This window comes from Neovison vison, chromosome 13, assembly GCF_020171115.1.
Source record: "Neovison vison isolate M4711 chromosome 13, ASM_NN_V1, whole genome shotgun sequence".
In the NCBI taxonomy this organism is placed as follows: Eukaryota; Metazoa; Chordata; class Mammalia; order Carnivora; family Mustelidae; genus Neogale; species Neogale vison.
In genome coordinates, this window is record NC_058103.1 from 25,542,556 (window position 1) to 25,564,611 (window position 22,056).

Below are 22,056 nucleotides of genomic sequence, written 5' to 3' on the forward strand. Positions count from 1 at the left end.
TTTTCGTTTCATGTCATCTAACAAACTATGTTTATGTTTACTTTATAACTTAGGAAGGGAAGCTATTTTTCTTCATCATTTTCATTTGCATTATCATTATATCATCATCACCGGGGAGATAAAAAGTCTTCCTAGCACTGACTCGTGTCTGGGGTTAACCCAAGAATCTATAGGAAATGCACATGTAAGTTCATAGAATTCTTTCCTTTGCAAATATGTCCAGCTTTACATCTCCTAACAAGAATTTTATTTTATATTTGCCCCCACTGGCTGAAAGTAGACATTTATTTCAAGAAAGCTGTTCGTGCTCTATAACTCTGCTTTGGTCATTGTCCTCAACAAATTATTTTTAAAATCTTCTAAGGGGGTGAATTTTTGTCTTTAATTTGTATTTCATTATGGGTCCCTTGAGGCAACATAGAGATGAAGTCAGAGATAGGTCCCTGGCTTCAAATTCTTGGGGCTCAGTCCCAGTTGCTCTATGTACTACCTATGTGATCGTGACACTCCCCAGTTCAATTTTCTCACCTACAAAATGAAAACATTAGGAATAGTTAACTCAGTGAAGTTGTAGAGAGTAATAACAGAGTGAATGGTGCCTAATCAAAGTAAATATATGTTAGCTGTTATCATTCCAAGTCAAGTTAGGTAACACATGGCAGGCTCGGTAACAATAAGGTTGAATAACAGATATTTTTATTTTTTGAATTATCTTGTAAATTAGAGGAATTTCTTAATAGTAACATCCAAAATGAGTTATATAATTGGAACAAATACATTAACTTCCAAGATTATTGTCCTTAATAGGATAGCATGGATTATAATTAACATATAGGTTATAGATAATGAAATATAATGTATGTATATGTGTATGTATATATGTATGTGTATATACACATATGTATGTATATATACACATGTACATGTGTATATTCACGTGTGTATATGCATGTAGGTATATGTATGTATGTAAATGTGTGTATACATATATATGTGTATATATAAAATATATATATAAATTTTTTTAACCTTCTAGTTACAATTTCTCATTGCTTGAGAGGCTGCTTTGCCCTCTTAGAGTTGCTAATCTAGAAGGATTTAAACAGGTTTGAAATGTTTAATGAAGGAGTTGGGTGCCTGCACTTGATTAATGATAAAAGTATGTGTGCATCTTTAGAAGTCAGAGAGGAGTCATCTTCACAAGAGAACATTTGACTCTTGAAGGTTTCATAAATTTATTTAATAGCAGTTCTAGATAGTGCTTTTACATTCCATTTTATCATAAATTTTGCTGTAGTGTGTTATTTCTCTGTGGACACCTTGACAGCTGAGTGCAAAGTTCTACTCTTTCTAATGGGCATTCATAGGGCAGTTTTCTTTAACACATCCTGGTTCTAACACCATTGGCATCGTTTCCTGGTATTTTAAAAGTTCTTTGGTCAAAGAGGTTGCTTATTATTTGCTTAACTCCCTGAGAACTATGCACTTAAACCATAAAATCCCTCTCCACTAAACAGGGCCTCACATTACCACCTTTGCCAAAGGCCAGAAAGGATTTATCATGGTGCTGCATCATGCATTTGGATATGAACTGACATAGATCTATAATATGGTTTAGTGGAAGTAGTTGATGTTGTCTGAATGATAACTCTTGACCTGAGAAGCTCAGATGTAATGAAAGTGGGATAAATTTGCATGATTTGTGCCATAAGCAATATTTATAATGTAAGAGGCCTTTAAAGATTAATACATTCCCAAGGCAACACATGAAAGAGACAGGAAAGGTTATTCGATGATCATTCAAGTGCACTATTTATTTGCAATGCTTTCATCTGAAAGATTTTCTTCATTTCCCCTTTCCCCCATTAATTTAGTATACAAAGGGGACATTGATAACTACCTAATTTTAAAATATTCTCTGTAAATTTAACTCTTTTAATCAAGAAGAGGAGGCACAGTACTGCTTGAAGAAATAGTTGATTGATTGTCTCTCATTAGTTAAGTGGCCTAAAGTATTTTGTAAGTTCTTTATCATTAACTCCTTATTTTGAGAATCAAATAGCTTAAAGTATTTTTCACAAAATAGTTACACTATTGCTTTATCTAATTATCAATTTGTAGAAGAAAAATTGATTTGTAAAGTCCCTAAGAAAGTATATAATTACAAAGTTTGAGAATTCAAGTCTGAGGTTGACAACACACTTAAAGATAGTCCTCAGCCTAATTTCTTCTGAGTTACTTGTCATGAACTTTTCTTTTCTATCTCAAAATATGGAAAGTTTTTAAAATGACTTCATACTCCTTATTTTTCCCATCTTAAAAATTAAATGATTCTTGGTGCAGTGCTAAAATGAGAAGATCGCTAGAAAGAATCACAAAAGAAAATGTTCAAGAAAATGTAAGGGTTAACTTAGTTTTAATATCTACCTACATTGTATTTTTAATTCCTTTGGCAAATATGTTGTGACAGTATAGTTGTGTCTACTCATTTCGAAAACAGTTGAAACTAATTGAAAAACAAAGAGTTCTGTCAGTCAAACACTAGATTTTCTTCAAAGTCTCAAATTGCATTCAATGAATATACAGAACAGGATGTTTATTCTAGAAATGTGGACAGAAGTTGAGCAACCAATAAAAAGATTCCCAGCCGCATGGGCTCGCAGTCTTGCCCTGCTTCCCATCACAAACTCTGTGTAGGAGATTTATTTTCTCATTCTCTTTTTGGTAGATTAGATCTCAATGAGAAAAGAGTTGGAGATATTATGACTTACTTGGTAATATTCCTCCGAGGGAGAAATAAATTTATTCTCTCTTATCTCATGTCTCATGGAGCGTGATCTAATATTGCTTCCATTTACAAATGAGAGAAATTATTTAGGAAATTTAGTCAAGGTAATACAAGAAATAAGTAGGACCAAAACTAGAGGTCTCTTGCTTTTTAATTTTTTCCTGACATCTTTAACAGTAGTTTTCTGTGAGATCAGCTGCAAAATTTTGAAGAGTAATTTAGAGAAAATATTTCTATTTTCCTCTTAGAGACACACAAAACATAAAAATGGCAGTTGTTTAAGAATGATCACTTGGATCCCTTCTCGAGTTTTGAAGAACAGTAAGCTTTGTACTTACAGTGTAAATATTATATATATATAAATATATATGCATATATATATAATTAAGTTATTATAGCAAATTAAATGGATCCAGATAAATTACTTCCTAAGCATTATGGTCTTAACTTAAAATCAAATGACTATTCTTCCCCAAATGGTCTCTGTTCCATCCTAATAGCTTTGAAGGATAAGCCTGCTTACTTCCACTTTGAAGATCTATTTTCAGTTCAGTACCATAGACTCACTGGAAAGATCTCTCTGCTTTGCTAGCCTAAACTGAAGAGGAAAATTCACATTCTCTTTACATTGTTTCCCTCACACCTGGTAGGATGATTGCAGGCTATACGATCAATCAGTTCTAAAGCTATAGACTTTAGCTGTATATTGGGTACACCACTGCCCTCTTGAAGCATAACTGTGTATATCTTTGTAAGACAGGATAATCCTGTTCTTGTGTTATAAGAATTATTGCTAGGGTTTGAATAATAAAATGCACAATAAAATCCTTGACACATTGTGAGTGGTAAAATATTTGATATTACATTATAACTTGTTTAACATCTTCTAATGTTCTGCAAGCAAACATGGCATGGGTTATATTGCAAGGTGGAGTTGGAAAATACATCAAAATGGTAATAAAATCTTATCTTACCACCTGTGGCATGAGATTCCTTCCATTTCAGAATATTCTTTTTTTAAAAGATTTTCTTTATTTTTGAGAGCGAGAGAACACACATGAGTGGTGTTGGGGGGGAGGCAGAGGGAGAAACATTTCCCACTGAGTAGGGATTGGAGGACCCTGGGATCATAACCTGAACTGAAGGCAGATGCTTAACCCACTATGCCACCCAGGTACCCTCAGAATATTCTTGACTCATATTTGCCTATTAATTTACCATTGACTGGTTGCTTGTTACCATAATTATGTATAGGTCCAATTACTCCAACTCTGCTGCAAGCATCTTGAGGGAAGTTGTCTGGACTTTTAATTCAATCTAAATATACATTCAATCTAAATATACATTATATGTAATAATTTATAATCCATAAAATGTATTTTGAATCCAAAAGAAATTCAAGAAGTGTTTCTTTGAAAGAATAGGCCTTGCACCTAAGGTCAGATGATCGTATTTCCATTTGTGTTTCTTAGTCTCTGCAAGCTACCTTTTCTTAGGAAAATCATTTAAGCACAAGGAGCAGTGTTACCCTCATCTATACAATTGTGGTAATGCTTCCTCCCTACCACTTAGAATGATGTGAATCATACAAGATAATGCAGATGAAAGTACTCTAAACTTTAAGCATGTGTCAAGTTAAGAAGTTAAAGCCTAAGCTGGAAATGAGAATGAGAGTTGGCTCTTATTATGATGTCTCAATGCATAATATTATAATATTTAGTTGCATTTATGTACTCAAAATGACAATGTGATTTTGAGAATGCCCTCAAATACAGTAATTTGCAGATGGATATGATCTGCTTATAAACAAGAGCACTCTTAGGAGTATTCTGTGTCTCCTAAAATCTGTTGTTGTATATCATGCTGACATACGAATAAATATAAAGAAAATAATTAAGGAAAAAAAAATCACAGGCACAAATGTCGTGTTGCCAGGATCATTCACCCTCCTCTGGTGAACGAAGAGATAAGCTTGGAGAACTGAAGTGGGATGAGAATAATTTTTATTATTTCTTCTCACTCCCAGACTGAACTTTCACCCTTCTGAAAGAACAGTCTTGAAATTCAACCTCCCTTCTCAGGCTTTAATAAACATAGACAAGGTTTATTTCTATTTCTTTCAGAAACTGGAGTGAGAAATGTTGAAATGCCACATGAAAGGCCTTGCTTAGAGGGTTTCCAGCTGAGACTGGAGATTGAAGTGGTGAACATTCTCACAAGGGATCCAGGCCTTCATGATATTTCCAAACAAACCTTGTGGCCCCTCGGGGACAAGGGTAAACTTACGGTGAGTATCTGAGGCTCTCTCTGGTAGACCCAGCTCCTTTCGAAGTTGTCTCACACAAATGGTGGTAATGAAGAGCTTTAGTCAAGTTTTCTTGATGATATTTTGCATTTTCTACATTACTTACATTATTTTTTCTGCTTTAAGTAGGAAAGGAAAGGCTATTTTTCACTTAATGTCAAATGTTAACTACATTGTGGAAGATCCAACTTCTTCTTCTTCCTTCTTTTTTTTTTTTTTTTTTTTCCATTTTTTAAAATTTTTTCAATGACCTCTCCTCAGGAAGAGGCTGATGGAAAATGAAGCGTTACCTGGCTTAATAGGTTTCAATCTCCTGCACGGGCAGCTTCAGTGATATTTTGGAGTCTGTTAAAAGGGACTCAAAATTGCACAGTAGGAAAGAACTACCAAATAACTCCTTGAAGCTCTGTTTTCTAGATTATCAAAAAAGAAAAATAGGAAAAATGCATAATGTATTATTTTCTTTGGTGGTTGTTCTGTTGATGTAAGATACACTATTCTTTACTAGAAAATTACAAGGAATACCTATAGCATATCCAAGTAAATGGCCTTAAATGATAAATGAGATTGAAATAAAAGCATAACTATTGAAATAATAGGAGAATACAGTTTTTAGTTTAAAAAGTAAGATATTGTATTACTCCACTTTCATTTCCTATATGTTGACTCAGTCCAGTGCAAAACTCGGGGGCAAAACAGGGTTTTCCCTGTGATGTCTGTTTTAGAAGAAGAAACAGAGAATTTATACATAAAAATAATTTTGTTGATTAGTATTTCTCTTTGAGTTGTACTAAAAATAGAGGGGTTCTAGAAGCATACAAACACTGCATCAAAAACTAACGATGTATTTTATGGTGACTAACATAACACAATAAAAAAAAAGAAGCATACAAACACTGATTTTTATATGGATACTCACTATATAATTTCTAATTAAATCTTGTCTTTTGAAAGATTGTTCTTTGGGCACCCGGCTAGCTCAGTTGGTTAAGCATCAGCTTTTGGCTCAGGTCAAGATCCCAGGGTCTTGAATCAGGCTCTCTGCAGGGAGCCTATTTCTTCCTCTCCCTCTGCCTGCGGTTCCCCCTGCTTGTGCTCTCTCTCTCTCTCTGTCAAATAGATAGATAGATAGGTAGATAGACAGATAGATGATACATAGATAAAATCTTTTAAAAAAAAAGAAAGAAAAAAAGAAATATTGTTCTCTTCCTATGATATGTTGAGTTGATTTTAAAGCAGATTCTCAATTACACTTCTGTAACACCAAATGCATACTACAATGTCTGAACCACATCCTGCTGTTACTTTGGGCAAAAACATGAGTAAAAGGACAGAGAAGGGTGTCACAGTTGTTCATATGTATAATATTCATTATGATACAAAATTATCTTCTTGTTTTAAACTTTTCTTTTAGTCTTCCCAACACGGCTCATAACAGGTTTGGTGAACGGATAGACTGGACAAGTGGAGTGGTATGTTGAATGTGCTGGTACAAGCAAAAAGCAAATTTATTTTTATGACTTCTTGCTTAACCCCATCCTCTTCATTCACTCTTTGACCCCATATGATCACCATTCTCACCCCATATGTTGCAATATCAATTCTCATATCTTTTCCTATTACTTCATTTAACAAAATGTCAGTACCGCTAGGGTAACCAACAGCCCAGTTTTGCCAGGACTGAGGAATTTCCAGAGATGTAGGACTCTCTGTGCTAAAACCCAGAATGACTAACAGGGATGATTTGTCAACCTAAATGAACACCCTAGAAATCATGAGACTCCAAACTTCTTCAGCTCTTACTCAGACTTAAAATTCTGCTGTGCAAGAGGCTCTTGTGGTCAGATTTTGCACTATTTCTCATCTTGCTTTTCTACTCTTCTTTGTCCACTCACAAAGCTGCACTTGGCTGCTCCAGGTTTGATTTTGGAAACGGACAGTAAGGTCAGCCAAGATTGGTACAGGCAAAATCTATATCAGTAACCTCTGAGAGGATCCTGCCTTTTCTTAACATCCTTGAAATCAATTTCATCAGATTCAATGGAGAGATCTCTCTCATTTATTCTTCCTAACTCACCTCTGCAGAATGTCAAGGATTTGGGATGAGTTTGCTTTATTTTGTCTTGCAGTAGTTAATTATCATGATCAGGAAATGCCATACAAATGAACTTTGTATTAGCTACAACCTATGCTGGCCTAATGTGAGTTTTCCATAAGACCTCAAAAACAGAGGATGGCAAATAGAGATCTATTATTGAAACTGTTGGAATTATTTTCTTGATAAGTTTACAAGAATAATGTGAAGACCTTGTATTTACTGGGGAAGAGGAGAGAATGGGGTATGATTAGGGAAAATTGTGGGTTCCCAGATACAGTTCTTCCATTACCAAACAAGGGATGATCTGAGGTAATGATTGTATATACGGCCTTTCACTGGTTGAAAAAGAAATGTCAGTGACTGATAAATAATAGTAAGCCTTTCCTTCTGACCCACTATAAATTGCCTGTGAGATTTGTCAGTTCTCTGGATTTGTAGACAATCCAGGAAACTCACTGACCATGGAAAGACTCATATTTTAAAATATTATCAAAGGCATACACGCTTTACCGTCAGGATAAAAGCTCTCTAGAAAGGCAAACAATCAAGTCCCAGGTTTCTGAGGGTCTCTTCATTCTTCTCTCCACATTTATTCCCCACTCTTCTAAACTGATTCTGGATTTTATATGTCCTATTAATTGTTTAACCACTCTGGCTTTACAGATCCACAGTACTTCTGAAAACAGTCTGTGTTCATGCTTGGAAATGAATCTTTTTGAGAAATCAGGACACTTCCTATAATGAGTGAGGGAGGTCTAAGATAAATCTTAGATAAATCTAAGCTCCCTCCAAGAAGTGGAAAAACAAGGCTAGATCTCAACTTATTATATTGACTGTGTTTATGCCTAAATTGATTTCAGCCCAAGTTTTGACTAGTTTCTATCCTTATATAAATAATTGGAAATCATTACAAAATGTTTTCCGCTACAGGAACTTAAATCACACTTTATAAAAATAGACAATATTTGGAAATAAGAATGTATACACTCTTAATCTGATTATTGCTTACCATTCAATTCTTATCACTTAATATGGAGGTGTTTATCTTTGGTCAAAAAAATGGCCTAAACTCTGACCTATAAAATATGTCTAAAATAACTAGAGTGATCCTTTACTTTTTTTTTTTTTTTCTGTAAACCAAGGCAGTTTTAAAATGAGTGGGATCATGAAAAATATATAACATCAAATAATTTTTGAATGTTTGGTGATCAAAATATAATTTTAATATATTAGCAGATCTATAAATTAGTCTTAATAAAATTTTAATTTCAGAAATAAAAATGCCTCATAACATAAATATTTATTTTTTAAAAAAGCAAGAAAGCTCATTATATTTATATTTATGTCATATATTACATGTATATAATAATATATGCATATGTTATTTCATATATAATTACATATTGTTATATTAATATTATTTATGTATTTCTATTTTTATACTGATTTTCTCAATGTTTAAGAATAAGTAGACTAATTGTTCTTAGTCTGATTTCTACGATTTAAACAGTATCTTAATCATATCTTAGTTTCCCAGCCATTCCAACATATCTTAATGGCATTTTTTAAATTAATACATGTTGATATGATTTTTTAAAAATATTTTTGAAAATCATTTGCAATTTTCTTCAAAGTTGCACTTTATGGCTAGTAAATAAATATGAACACAGACACACACACACACACATACACACACACACATATACATAAACAAATAAGCAAATCTTCAGTTGATTCTTTTCTAGAGATCATAATATTTTAACACATAAAATATTCACTTTGTAGGTGCTAGTTGGGAATATTGCTAAGTAGGGAATATTCTCCATTCTAAATTGTATTGAAGTATAAACATTTTTTGGCTGAAATGTTTTTATGTTATTATTTTGCTTCAATTTAGACATTTTTTTTAAGATTTAATTATTTTATTTATTTGACAGATCACAAGTAGGTAGAGAGGCAGGCAGAGAGAGAGGAGGAAGCAGGCTCCCTGCTGAGCAGAGAGCCCAATGCAAGGCTCCACCCCAGGACCCTGGGATCATGACCTGAGCTGAAGGCAGAGGCTTTAACCCACTGAGCCACCCAGGTGCCCCCAATTTAGACATTATTAATTCAATAATTATTTTTACAAGGTAAACTTGCCAAATTAATTGTTGCCATTTATTCTTTTGAATGTCTTGCCAAATACAGATACTGCAACATCAAAGTCTTTCTCAATTTCAATCTAAAGACAAGCGAAAGAGCTTTTTGGCTTTGGGCTGAAGAGGAGGCCAAGGTGCAACTCACTTTGGTGCTACTGAATCCAGGTTTATCTGACAGCACACCACGTAAGTTCGACTCCAACAAGATCAGAGTACTCCTGAGGTTACTGGTGGGAAAGTCAGTGCCACCTCTGCCCTGGCCCCAAGATGGACCGTCTGGGTCTATCTCCAAAAAAGCCTGGGGTGATAACACCACTAAGACAACCAGTGATTGGAGGGTATGAGGATTCCAGTGAAACTGACTGTTCAGAATAGATAGGCCCAGATTTAAGTGGTACCTTCTGCCTCTCCCATGATTTTCAAAGCCCTCAAGGAACTTCAAAGAGACAGACACAGAAAAATATTAAGGACAGTGTAGCTATCATTTTTGATGAGATTGTAAACATTGCCCAACAGATGCAACACCAACCTTTCACCAGAGAATTCTCTGGAACCATTAAAGAGATGCTAGGGATTGTCCAATCTGTGAGCTGTAGTGTTGATGGCCACCACCTGCATGACATCATTGATGACCTAAGTAGTGGTACAATAGAGGGGTGCCTGGGTGGCTCAGTCATTAAGTATTTGCCTTCGGCTCAGGTCATGATTCCAGAGTCCTGGATTCAAGCCCTACATCAGTCTCCCTGTTCCTTGGGAAGCCTGCTTCTCCCTCTTCCATTCCCTCTGCTTGTGTTCCCTCTCCTGCTGCCTTTCTCTCTCTCTCTCTCTCTCTGTGTCAAATAAATAAATAAAATCTTTTTTTTTTAATAAAAATGTTTAAAAAAATAGTGGCACAATAGAAAACCCAACTAGTTGAGAACTCCAAAGGAAAATATTTCAATGAAGTGTTGTTTGACAACCAATAAATAAATAAACAAATAAATAAATATCAAAAAATCAGGCAAAAGTATGAGAAAATAATAATGTATTTTTGAAATACGTTTTGGTATTCAGTGTCAGCTTCATCACCAAACTTTTCTGGTTTAGTTATCTTAAGCTTATACATACGAAATAATTGTAAATATGGGCAAATATGTTAGCTATTAGAGTATCCCAGATTCTCTAGACACAGTTATAAGTTATGTCTACACACAAAAAAATCAATTCTGCTCCAAAATTTCTTAAGTTTCATATACTCCATCATTATTAGACTAATTTTCTGAAACTTTTTACTTTAAATTAAATTTAAAATGCATATTTAACCTCAAAGCCAAAGAATTCTATCATGTATTAAAATTTTTAACTGACTTACATTCATGATAATGTTTTGTCATCAGCAAACTGCATTTCAAAAAAATCTAATTTTTCCATTAATATAATTTAAAAATATGACCATTACAAATTAATTAATTTTCTACTCAAATCATCTTATAGAGTGGCATAAAACTGGTATATCTATTTGCAAAGTTCTTCTGTTAATGATCTAACAAATTAACAAATACATGTATGTGTATATATATATATTTTTTTTTTTAAACTTTTTTGTACATTCACAGGAAAACTTGCAGTGGAAAATAAGAGAAATTAATTTAGAACAGTTGCTTGATCTAAATGAAATGTCAAGCTTCACTGGATGGTATGTAAATGCACTTTCCACAGCTAAACATGTTCAATAACTGTGCTTGTCATAGTCTCTTTTAAACATAGTTTCTTTTAGTTATCTATTGCTGCATAACACATTTTCTCAAAATTTAAGTTCAAACAACTCAGTTTTTGAATGCTGAAAATCTAGTAACAGATCAACTGGATCGTTCAGGCTCTGATCTCTCATAAGGTTGCAATCAAGCTGTTGGCAGAGACTGTAGTTCCTTCAAGACTCACCTAGGGCTGGAGAATTTGCTACCAACCTCACTTGCATGGTAGCTGGCATGCCACAGTTCCTGTCTGGCTCTTGGCCAGAGGCTTAGTCTCTCCCATGTGGGCCTCTTCATGGCAGCTGTTTTCCCCAGAGCAGAGAGAGAGAGAGAAGGTGCTCAAGATGAAAATCGGTCTTTTCTAAGCTAACGTTGACTGCAACATGCCCTTACTTTTGCTATTTACCATACTGACCAACCTTTGTGTGGAGAAGACTATATACATGATAGAAATAGCAGGAGGCAGAGATCACCGGGAGCCTTCCTGGAGGCGTGACCATTCTGCATTTCAAGTACTAGATATCCCCACAACCTCATGGAGTATGGGAAAGGTTAACAGACATTTGCACAGAAACCCACTCACCATCAACTTTCCAGAGAAATTGAAATTTGGCGCCTAATTTTTCCTCAAATATTTTTGCTTTCTTGAATTTGTTGCGATCAAAAGAGTTCTTGTAAAAATAAAATGTGTTAGTGCACAATGAAATAAATAGCTTTGGAATGATGTCATGTAAAAAGTGCCAAAATAAGCACCACAGCAACTGTATTCAGACAGCTCTCTCTGGTTGACAGCAGAACAGCTAAGACTGTATTTCCACACATATCTTGGAGAAAACAAGTCTGTAATTATCCATATTTACCACCGTCCCATCGAACAGTGACCAAGCAAACTTGCATACACAGCAGCCTTCGACACGGACAGAGATGTAAGTAGCCGGTGAAGTGGCCAGTCAGGGTCAAGAAAGGATTTCAACCCTGCCTCTCCTAAGAAAACACAAGAGTCAACTCTCCCTTACCGCTGCGCTCTGAACACACTAGTTCTTTTATTCAAGTGTTATACATCCTGTCCTTAACAAGGAAATTAGTATTTTGGAGAAAGGATGGAGAGAAAATGGGTGGATATAGCTCATCATCCTTTTGATATAAAAGCCCGTTTAAGTGAGAAATGCACTTAATGCATGCAAGTCTCCCAAATTATTAATGGAGACCATGTGAGACACTGGGAGTATTACCAAGCCCATCTTAATTCATTATGGTGTAATAATAACCAAAATACAATAATGCAATAATAATGCCTTATTTAAAAATAAAAATCCAGAACAGATGCTAAACTGAATGGTATCCCAGGCCAATAGAAACAAATGCAGCTTGTCCTGGCAAAGTCAGTGTACCGTCACTGATCACCTTAATAACTTTATATGTAGGCTAAGGAGTGTGGGTGGAATGTAGGTTACCATGCATATGATGAAAATAGCATTTCCAAGCATTTCATGGTGGTAAAACTCTGTCATCAGTACTGTTCCTGGGAAATACGTTGTCACAAACTGGAAGTTATGGGAAGAGTGGCAAAGATTTGTGATCTCTGCCTGTTAAATAAATAAATAAAATCTTTAAAAAAGAATAAAAAATAAAAAGTATCATTATGAGAAATTCCAGGCACTGAGAAAACCTATGTACCTACCATTTAAATTTAACAAATGCAGAAATTTTGTCATGGGAATTGGCATGTTGTTAGCCTTTTCAGTATTACTAGCTATTAAAAATTGGACTCTAGTTTATAGTAAAGCAATATAGTCTTACTTGGTCTTTCTAGACTTGACTTTCTGTTAGTTTATTTAGTATAATGTATTAATTTTAATTTACCTAATATAAGAAAAATGGATCACATACTAATACAGCTAAGGAACTATAGCATTTTCATTTTGTTTTAACAGATCATATCCTTTTAATGATTTTATTGACCTATTTATCTATTTCTTTATGTGTAGATTCCTTATATGTGTTGTATAGTAATTATTTTTTCAGAAACTTTTCAAATATCCTTTCCAAGTCTGTGACTTGTTTTCTAACATTGGCTGTACTACTATCTTTTGTCATCAAGAACTCCACCATTTTAATGTGGTCCAATATGGCACTTTTGTTTTCTTATATAATTTGTGCTTTATGTGTTCTCCTTTTGAAATTCTTCCCTCTACTCTGAGGTCATAAAAATAAACATTTATGTTATATTATGCAAATTTATCTTTTTTCGTTTCACAGTTATATCTTTATTTAATTCAACATTTATCATGAATAAAAACTGACATTTTATCCAACAGAGAAACAATTTCCCATACATCACATTTTGTTTTCCCAGCTTTCTTGAGAAAATATTGACATTTAGCATTATGTAAGTTTAAGGTATACAACATGCTGCTTTGGTGTATGTATATATTGTGAAATGATTACCACCATAAAATTAGTTAACAGATTCATTAGTTCACATATTTGCCTTTTGTATGTGTGTGGCGAGAACATCTAAGTTCTACATTCTTCGCAACTTTTAAGTATACAATATAACCATTAACTATAGTCACCACTCTGTACACTGGATCCTCCATACCTCTGGAATCAATTATGCTAGGGTGAAGCCAGTTTGCAAGGCTGTTACTGGATCTACAGTGGAGTACGCAGTTGGCAATCTTGTTATCAGGGGCTTAGGCATGTGTGGGTCCTGTCTGGTCTCTGTAGGGGATGTAACTGCTCCAGGACTTTGGAGGATGGCATTTGGACAAGTGTCCATTTCAAGGTCCAAAAGGTCCAAAAGGAGGTACTCAGACAGTGAACCTATTACAGGATGCATGGATGGGTGTGGCTCCCAGCAGGTCCTTGGGAGGAGCCCTGCCATGTCACTGGGTGGGTTCCAAGGTGGGAGGAACTTTCCAGGTGGTGGCTGAGGGAGCTGGAACTGAGTCTAAGCACTGCTTCAAGGTCCACAACCAAGACTGAGGTCTGCATACCTGGCTCTGGAGGCATAAATAAGAATGTCTCCCACCAAGTTCCTGAAGCAAAAGGAGGGACCCATTACCCACAGCTGGGAGGGGGTAGAGCCAAGTACAGTGCCCTTTCAGAATCTCTGGGGATTCAGATAGGACCCTGTGCTGACAGAACTGCAAGTGGACGGTGGTTGGGAGGGGCTACAGCCTGGTTATAGGGCCATAGCAGAATCTACAACTGGATCGAGATCGGTAAGCGTACCTTCAGGGGTTCCTGGACTGTGGCAAAGAGGGAGGGAGTTGAGTCACAGGTCACTTCAGTGTCCATGGCCAGGAACAAGTTCTATGTGCCTATTAACTGAGCCATGTTTGGATGTGACTCTCCTCGGGTCCCCTTGCATAACTGAGGTATGCTGGTGACAGGATCAAAGCCAAATGGGGATGTAACCAAGTCCTACCTGAACTACAAATCTCCCACCTGGATCCCACAAAGGCACTTTTGACCATAGGTGGCTGCCAAATTATTGCTGCTGAAGAGAATCTCTTAGTGTGCCATTTGGCTGACACTATTCCACACATCACATACTGATTCATCTATCCTTTTGTTAGCTGTTTGTGTAGATATAGATATTTAGTGTATCAGCACCTGTTCTTATACCTACTTACATAATATCTGATATATGCTTGGTTCTGAGTTTGGAGTCTTTCTTCTGTTTCGCTGTCTATTCTGAACAATGCTATGCTATATCAAGTGTCATATATCATAGAGACCTTGAGTTCTGGTAGGTTCAATGCCATGCCCTTATTTTTTTCTAAATGGTTTTTAGCGTCCTTAGCCCTTTATTTTGCTCAAGTGCTTAACAAACCCTAGTTGGAATATTGATTGGAATCACATTAAATTTATATGTTGGTTTGGAGAAAACTGTTATCTTTGTAAAGTTGATTATTTTCATCCATAAACACAATGATTTTCATTGATTACCTTATATAACACTATCTTTTTTTTTTTGAGAGAAGACCTGTAATTCTTCAGTTATTTGTTACAACTAATGTATAGATGTTTCCTCATTATAAAAGAGACTATTTCATCCATCTACCATCTATCTATCTATCTTTCTATCTGTCTGTCTATTGAGAAAGATAGTGTGTATGCATGAGAGGAGAGGTTGGGAGGGGGCAAAGGCAGAGAGAGAGAGAGACCCCTAAGCAGGTTCCATGCCCAATGTAGAGCTTGACACAGGGGGTGATTTCACAACCCTGAGATCATGACCTGGGCCCAAATCAAGAGTCAGACACTAACGAAACTGACCCGCCCACACACCCTGAAAAAGAGCCTACTTTAAATCACCTTTTTCTAATTTGTTTTAATTCAGTTTGTTTTTATATATTGATCTTGGAACCAACAACCTTGCCCAACTGTATTATTAGTTATATTTTGTCTGTAAGTACTCATGGATGTTCAATGTCATTAATTTTGTCTTCTATAAATACTAGCAAGGCTGTTTCTTCCTGTTCTATTCTAATACTCCTTACTAGTTTTGTTTTTCTCTTTTTTTCTTTTCCTTTCTTACCTCACTGGCTAGAATTTCAAATATAATGTTCATATAGTAGAAAATTGGCTTTTTCCTGACTTTTATGGAAATATTTCTAATATTTTACCAATAATATAATACTTGTCATATTGTTTTGGTTATCTTTATCATGTTAAAATATTTCCTTGTATTACAACTTACAAAATTATAAATTGGTATTAAATTTTATTGAGTGTTTTTCTGCATTGGAAGCAATGTTTGTTGTTGTTGTTTTAATCTTTAAGAGTTTTATTACCAATACTAGCCTTTGTTTACTATCACTTAGCATTTTAAGATTTTATATTATGCTTTTGAAATACTAATTTCAATATAATGCTAAACTTACACAAATTTGAAGAGACTTCCTTCTCTAATTTTCTGGAGGAATTTGTGTATATTAGGGCTTAAATGGTCCTTTAAAAAGTCCCTATAAATCTTAGTTGGTTTATTAGATCTCTGATGCACTCATCTAAATATTTCCTATATACATGTTCAAATTTATTACAGACAGCCTCATTTGACTTTATGGTGTTGTGAAAGTGATACACAATCAGAATAAAACTTACTTAAAATTTTAATCTTTTCTTGGGATAGTGAGCGATATGCAGTATTATCCTCTTTCATGATGCTGGGCAGTGGCAGGGGGCCTCATGTCCGACTCAGCCACACAACCACAAAATTAAGCAACCAGTATACTGACAACCGTTCTGTACCCATATGACCATTCTGTTTTTCTGTACAGTATTTCAGTACAGTATTTAATAAGTTACATGAGATATCCAACACTTTATTATAAAATATGCTTTGTGCTAGATGATTTTGCCCAACTATAGACTAACGTAAGGGCTCTTAGCTTGCTTGAGGTTGGCTAGACTAAGCTGTGATGTTCAGTAGGTTGGATGTATTAAAGGCATGATGTTTTCAATTTACAATGCTTTTATTGGGACGGAGCTCCATGGCACATCAAGAAAGATCTATGGTTACATCAACAGTAATGTTTTTCTGAATTGTCTAACGTACTGTTACCTAGAAATGATACTCTCACTCGTGTACTTACATCTAGCTCTTTTTCTTTGTTGAATTTCCATAGCATTCTGTGAACTTTTTCAACAAAATTTTATGAGCCATTTTATGTTTGTTTTTTTAAGATATGTATGTTCATTGTGTTAATTTAACTTCCATTCTAGAATGATATTCTAGCTGGGATACTAAATTCTAGACTTATATGACTGTATTTTATTATTAAATCTCTTATTGTAGATGTAAAATCAATCATTGCTTTTATAAATATTTTTTTCATCTCTTCTTTATTTGCTTTATCAAATATCTTGTCAGTACTTAAAATATCTCTTTTTATTATCTTTTGGACTCCATTATTGGTAAGAAGTCAGTGATGTTTGGAATGTTTCTAATGTTTCAATTTACACTTCTAATTTCAATATAAAAATATTATTAAAGAAAAGTTTCTTAAAGTGAAATTTTGGTATTTTTGGCTATAGTTATGATCTCTATTTTCAAAAGTTCAACTGTTCAGTCTTCTTTTAACCAGTTTTAACTCCTCTTGGACAAAGTGATTTTTCTCTTTGCTCAAATTTTCAACACTTATCTGATGCAAATTTTCATCACACCTCAATTTAGTGTGTTTTTCTTTCATTCCTTCTTTCTTTTCTTCCCTCCTTCTTCCTTCCTTCCTTCCTTCCTTCCCTCCTCTCCTTCCTTCCTCCTCTCATTCCTTTACATTATACATGTATCTTCTTATTTTTCTTTTAGATCATAATTTACACCAGAGTAGGGTCCTTTCATATGTAGACTATTAAAATACAAAAACAATGTAACACTTTATTTATTGGGAAATGTACTTTTTGTCATTAAAACATTTTGGCAAGTTAAAGCGACTTTAAGACTTGTTAAATTAGATCAGTGATCCTGTTAATGACCTCAGTACCTTTACCTTAACACTGACAGTTTGGAAGCTGTGGATTTACAGCTGTACATACAGTAGATACTGAAAAAAAGAAAATGCATCTCAATGAAACATTTTTCTTTTTAACAGAATATTTTATTTTACTCTTTCAAATAGCTTTATTGGGGTATAATTGATATACAAATTGATATAATTAGTATATAATTGAGTGTAACTACACATATTTAGTGTGTACAATTTCATGAGTTTGGACATATGCAAACATCTATGAAACCATCACCACAATTAAGGTAATAGAGGCATCCAAAATCTCCCAGAGCTTCCTTGTTTCCCTTTATTTTTGTTTCTTTTTTTTTTTTTTTTTTTTTTTTGTGGTAAGAACACATAACATGAGATTTTCCCTCTTAATAAATTTTGGAGTGCAAGATACCATGTTGTCAACTATAGGCACTTTGATGTACAGCATATATCTCGAAGTTCTTCATCTAGCATAACTAAAACTTTAAACCCAATGAAGAACAATTTTTCTTTACTTTCCTCAGTCCCTGGCAATAGCTTATATTCTCCACTTTATGAGATTTTAGAGATTTAATGTAGGTGGAATATTGCAGTATTTGTCCTTTGTGACTGGCTTATTTTACTTAACAAATGTCCTCCATGTTCATGCTTATGTTCACAAATTAAGGGATTTTCCCTTTTTTTTTTTTTTTTTTAAGACAGAAGGATATTCTTTTGTATTATATACCACATTTTCTTTATCCATTCACCCATCAGTGGACTTTTGTTTGCTCCCATAACTAGGCTATAAGTAATGCTGCAGGGAATATAAGAATGTTTATATTTCTTCCATATCCTGATTTCAGTTCTTTTAGATTGTACCGAGAAATGGGATCACCAGATCATAATATTTCTATCTCTAATTTTTTGAGAACCCTCTGTATTTCTTTCCACTAGAGGTGTACCATTTTATATTCTCACCAACAGTGAGAATAGTGAGTACAAGGGTTCCAGTTTTTTCATAACCTGATCAACATTTGTTATTATTATTTTTTAAATAATATCCATTCTTTTTTAATAATATCCATTCTTTTTTAATAATATCCATTCTAAGTTGTGTGATATAAGGTGATATCTCATTGTAGATTTGGTTTGCATTTCTCTAATAATAAATGAACATCATTTCTTATACCTGTGGGCCATTTGTATGTTTTTTTTCTGGAGAAATGTTTATGGTACCTTTGCCCATTTTTAAATTGTAGTATTATTATTATTTATATTATCTTGCTATTTAATTATGGGAGATTTTTATAGATTTTGCAAATAAACTTATCAGGTATATGGTTTAGAAATATTTTCTCCCATTTTGTAGGTTTCCTTTTCATTTTGTCAATTGTTTCCTTTGCTGTGTTTCCTTTGCTGTGAAAAGATTTTTCAGTTTGATGTAGTCCCACTTGTCAATGTTGCTTTTGTTGCCTGTACCTCTGATATTATATTTAAGAAGTCATTGCCAACACTAATGTCAGGAAAAATGTTCACTGTTTTCCTATCGGAGTTTTATCATTGCAGAACTTACATTTAAGTCTTTAAACTATTTAAAGTTGAGTTTTTTATAGGAGAGAGGCCCAATTGTTTTTTCGTTTGTTTGTTTTTTGGGCCTTTTTTTTTTTTTTTTATCTATCCAATAGTTTACTGATACTGTTTGTCAATGAGAGTATCCTATCCATTCCTTAATGTGCATTCTTACTACCCTTGTCAAGGATCAGTTGAGCATATGTGCATAGTTCATTTTTGGCTCTCTATGTGGTTTCATTATGATTGCCAGCATTACCAACTACATTTGTTGGCAGACAGATATTTATTTGCAATATGTTTTATGCATGATCATAATAAGTTTATTACTCCTATCAATATGAAATATAATTTTCTGTGACTCTTGCCTTTTCTCATTATTTGGATACAGATGTATAGAAATGAATATTTATATCTATTCTCCACCCACATCCTTCTCAATATCTTTGACATCACTACTTGGAAGATGATAACCAAAGAGATACCCATAATGGTAAAAATATTGGTGCCCAAATCCTCACCAGCCTCCCATTATTCTGCTTGATCTCTCTCAAAACCTGTCTTATTTTGGGTTGGTCTTAAATCATCTAATTTGTTCTCTCTGCTCAATGATTCTGCTCTCTATGGAGGCTTTCCCTCTTGCTGTCCTCTTCTCAGCCTTGATGATGTGAGGTGGCCTTAGGGTCACCTCATTTTTCTCTCCTTCACCATTATTAGCTTGTCAATACTTTATTGTTTCTTCTGTACACATCACTTCTTTTACTCTCTCACAATCTTATTGTTTTCTACTCCTATTGTGACTGTTTTGAGGTGACAAAAATTTTTTTACAATGACTCTGGTATGATAAGACTTCACCTGGATGTGTATTTTCACATTTTCACAGATAACCTTCCACTCCACTTTCTCATTTTTTGAACTTGTCTCCAGAACCAGCTACTGAAAATAAAATTGAATTAATGCAAGTAATGAAACAAATTTTCTTAGTTCTGTGACAACAGGGTACTGTCCCAACTTTTAGCCAGAACCTGTCATAAAACCTACTTTCACAAAATACCTTTAGTGACAGCAGAGTGAAAAAATTGTAAGTTAGAGAAACTCAGGCATGAGATCTCAGGTGGTTGTTGAAGGACACTAGAAGTCACATAATAATGATCACTTGGATCAGGGTTTAGAAATGAAAGAATCTATCTGGAAAAAAATATGTAGCAGTTAATGTCATAGTTTAGTGAATGGTTTCATGGAGAGTGGTAGAGAGAACAGATACCAAACTGTCTGTAATTCAAGTTTCTAGTGTGAGTAACACAGGAAGTGAAATCAAAAAGAGAAACAGTTTTAGTTTGAAGATTTGTAGAAATAAGTAGCAAACACCACTCTGCATTTTTGCATTCTAATTTGTAACTTGTAAATGTTATAGCTAAGTTCCTGGGACGCCTGGGTGGCTCAGTTGGTTGGACGACTGCCTTCGGCTCAGGGCGTGATCCTGGAGTCCCGGGATCGAGTCCCGCATCGGGCTCCCAGCTCCATGGGGAGTCTGCTTCGCTCTCTGACCTTCTCCTCGCTAGTGCTCTCTCTCACTGTCTCTCTCTCTCTCAACTAAATAAATAAAATCTTTAAAAAAAAAAAAATGTTATAGCTAAGTTCCTTGACAGAGCAGGCTTTGACCTAGCTGTAGAAAGAACCTACTTAAGAACCAAGTGCTCTATCTTCATATACACCAAAGGATCTTTTGCTGGAGAACACGAATGAGGAGGCTACGGAGAGTTTGGATTGCTGGCTCTAAGCCTCAGACCTCACAAAGACTCATGGGCCACCTACTTTAGATTATCCATTTTTGTATTTTAGGTGCTATCTGACGTTCTCTCTAGTCAAAATGTTCAAAATGTTTTCTGAGTAAAGGAATTAAAAAATGTTACTTTACCAGCAATGATCTCTTTGACAAAATGGAAAGAACTCAATCATTTCCAAAGTCCAGAATGTCACTTTTCTCTAAAGCTACATCTTCATCTCTGTTTTTCTTATTTTCTCCAACTTTCATATATAGTTTAATTCTTTTAGAGGCCTCTGTAAGGGGTTCCTGAATAGTGACGGGCACTTTGTAAACTTTAAATAACATTCGGTTAATGAATAAGTAAATTAATTAAAAAAAAAAAAATGGATGTGTATTCTACCATTTTGAATGGACCTCTAAACAGCTACTCTCTAATTGCAGAAGTTATTTTTGTGTTTATTATTTTGATACTATTTATATTGGTATCATTAGCAACTTCCAAGGGCATATCTTCTTTTCAGGTTTTAACATTTTTTTATTTGCATATTTCAACAATTGTGCAGCCCAGTAATTAAAAGCATTTAAACAAAAAAGAGCATTCTGATGAAATTGCATGTTACAGCCTGCGAGATACCTTGGACTGCCTTGCTTTTTACTCTCAGATTTACTCAGAGATTTCACTCTCATCCCACCCAGCTTCTTTGTTCACCAACATGCAAGTTCTTTTCTTTCCCTGCCAGCCAGACAGGCAGATGGGAGAGGCAGGAGTGGCCTTCCTTGTCAGTAGTTCTCGATTCTTTGATGTGAAAAGGGGCAGCACCGTCATTTAAACTCAATCCAATCTCTCTGCATCCTACAAAGTTAAACAAGTAAAAGAAGTAAAATAAGAAGGCAGTGCTTGTGAAATGTACAGTGACTACTGGCGGCACACACCTCATTACAATTTCCCTGCTTGCTTCACCTGTTCTATTGCTTCTTCTGAAGGCACTGGATTTTTCTCTCGTGTTTCTGTCTTCAATTTTGACTTAGCACATTTCTCAATCTCAGCCATATTGGGTTTGTCCAACATGGACGCAGAGCAGACCGGAGTAAGGCAGGAGAGCAAGCGGTCTGATTTGTGGTCTGTGCAGTAGCCATTGTCATGTCCAAAGGCAGATTTTAATGGATTTTCCCATATCCGTGAAAT

At 34.8% G+C, this 22,056-nt stretch overlaps 1 protein-coding gene across 1 annotated transcript; it reads right to left on the reverse strand.

Annotated features, from left to right (window-relative positions):
• Nucleotides 1–21,807: 21,807 nt before the first annotated feature.
• LOC122894476 (thymosin beta-4-like) lies at nt 21,808–21,939 on the reverse strand. The gene has a single exon (XM_044232328.1). It carries the CDS (start codon nt 21,937–21,939, stop codon nt 21,808–21,810), a length of 132 nt encoding a protein of 43 aa, XP_044088263.1.
• Between the last annotated feature and the right edge of the window lie 117 nt (nt 21,940–22,056).

Bases quoted from the DNA above. Each gene is read 5' to 3' on its own strand.
- LOC122894476 (XM_044232328.1), bottom strand. From the start codon at position 21,939: ATGTTGGACAAACCCAATATGGCTGAGATTGAGAAATGTGCTAAGTCA.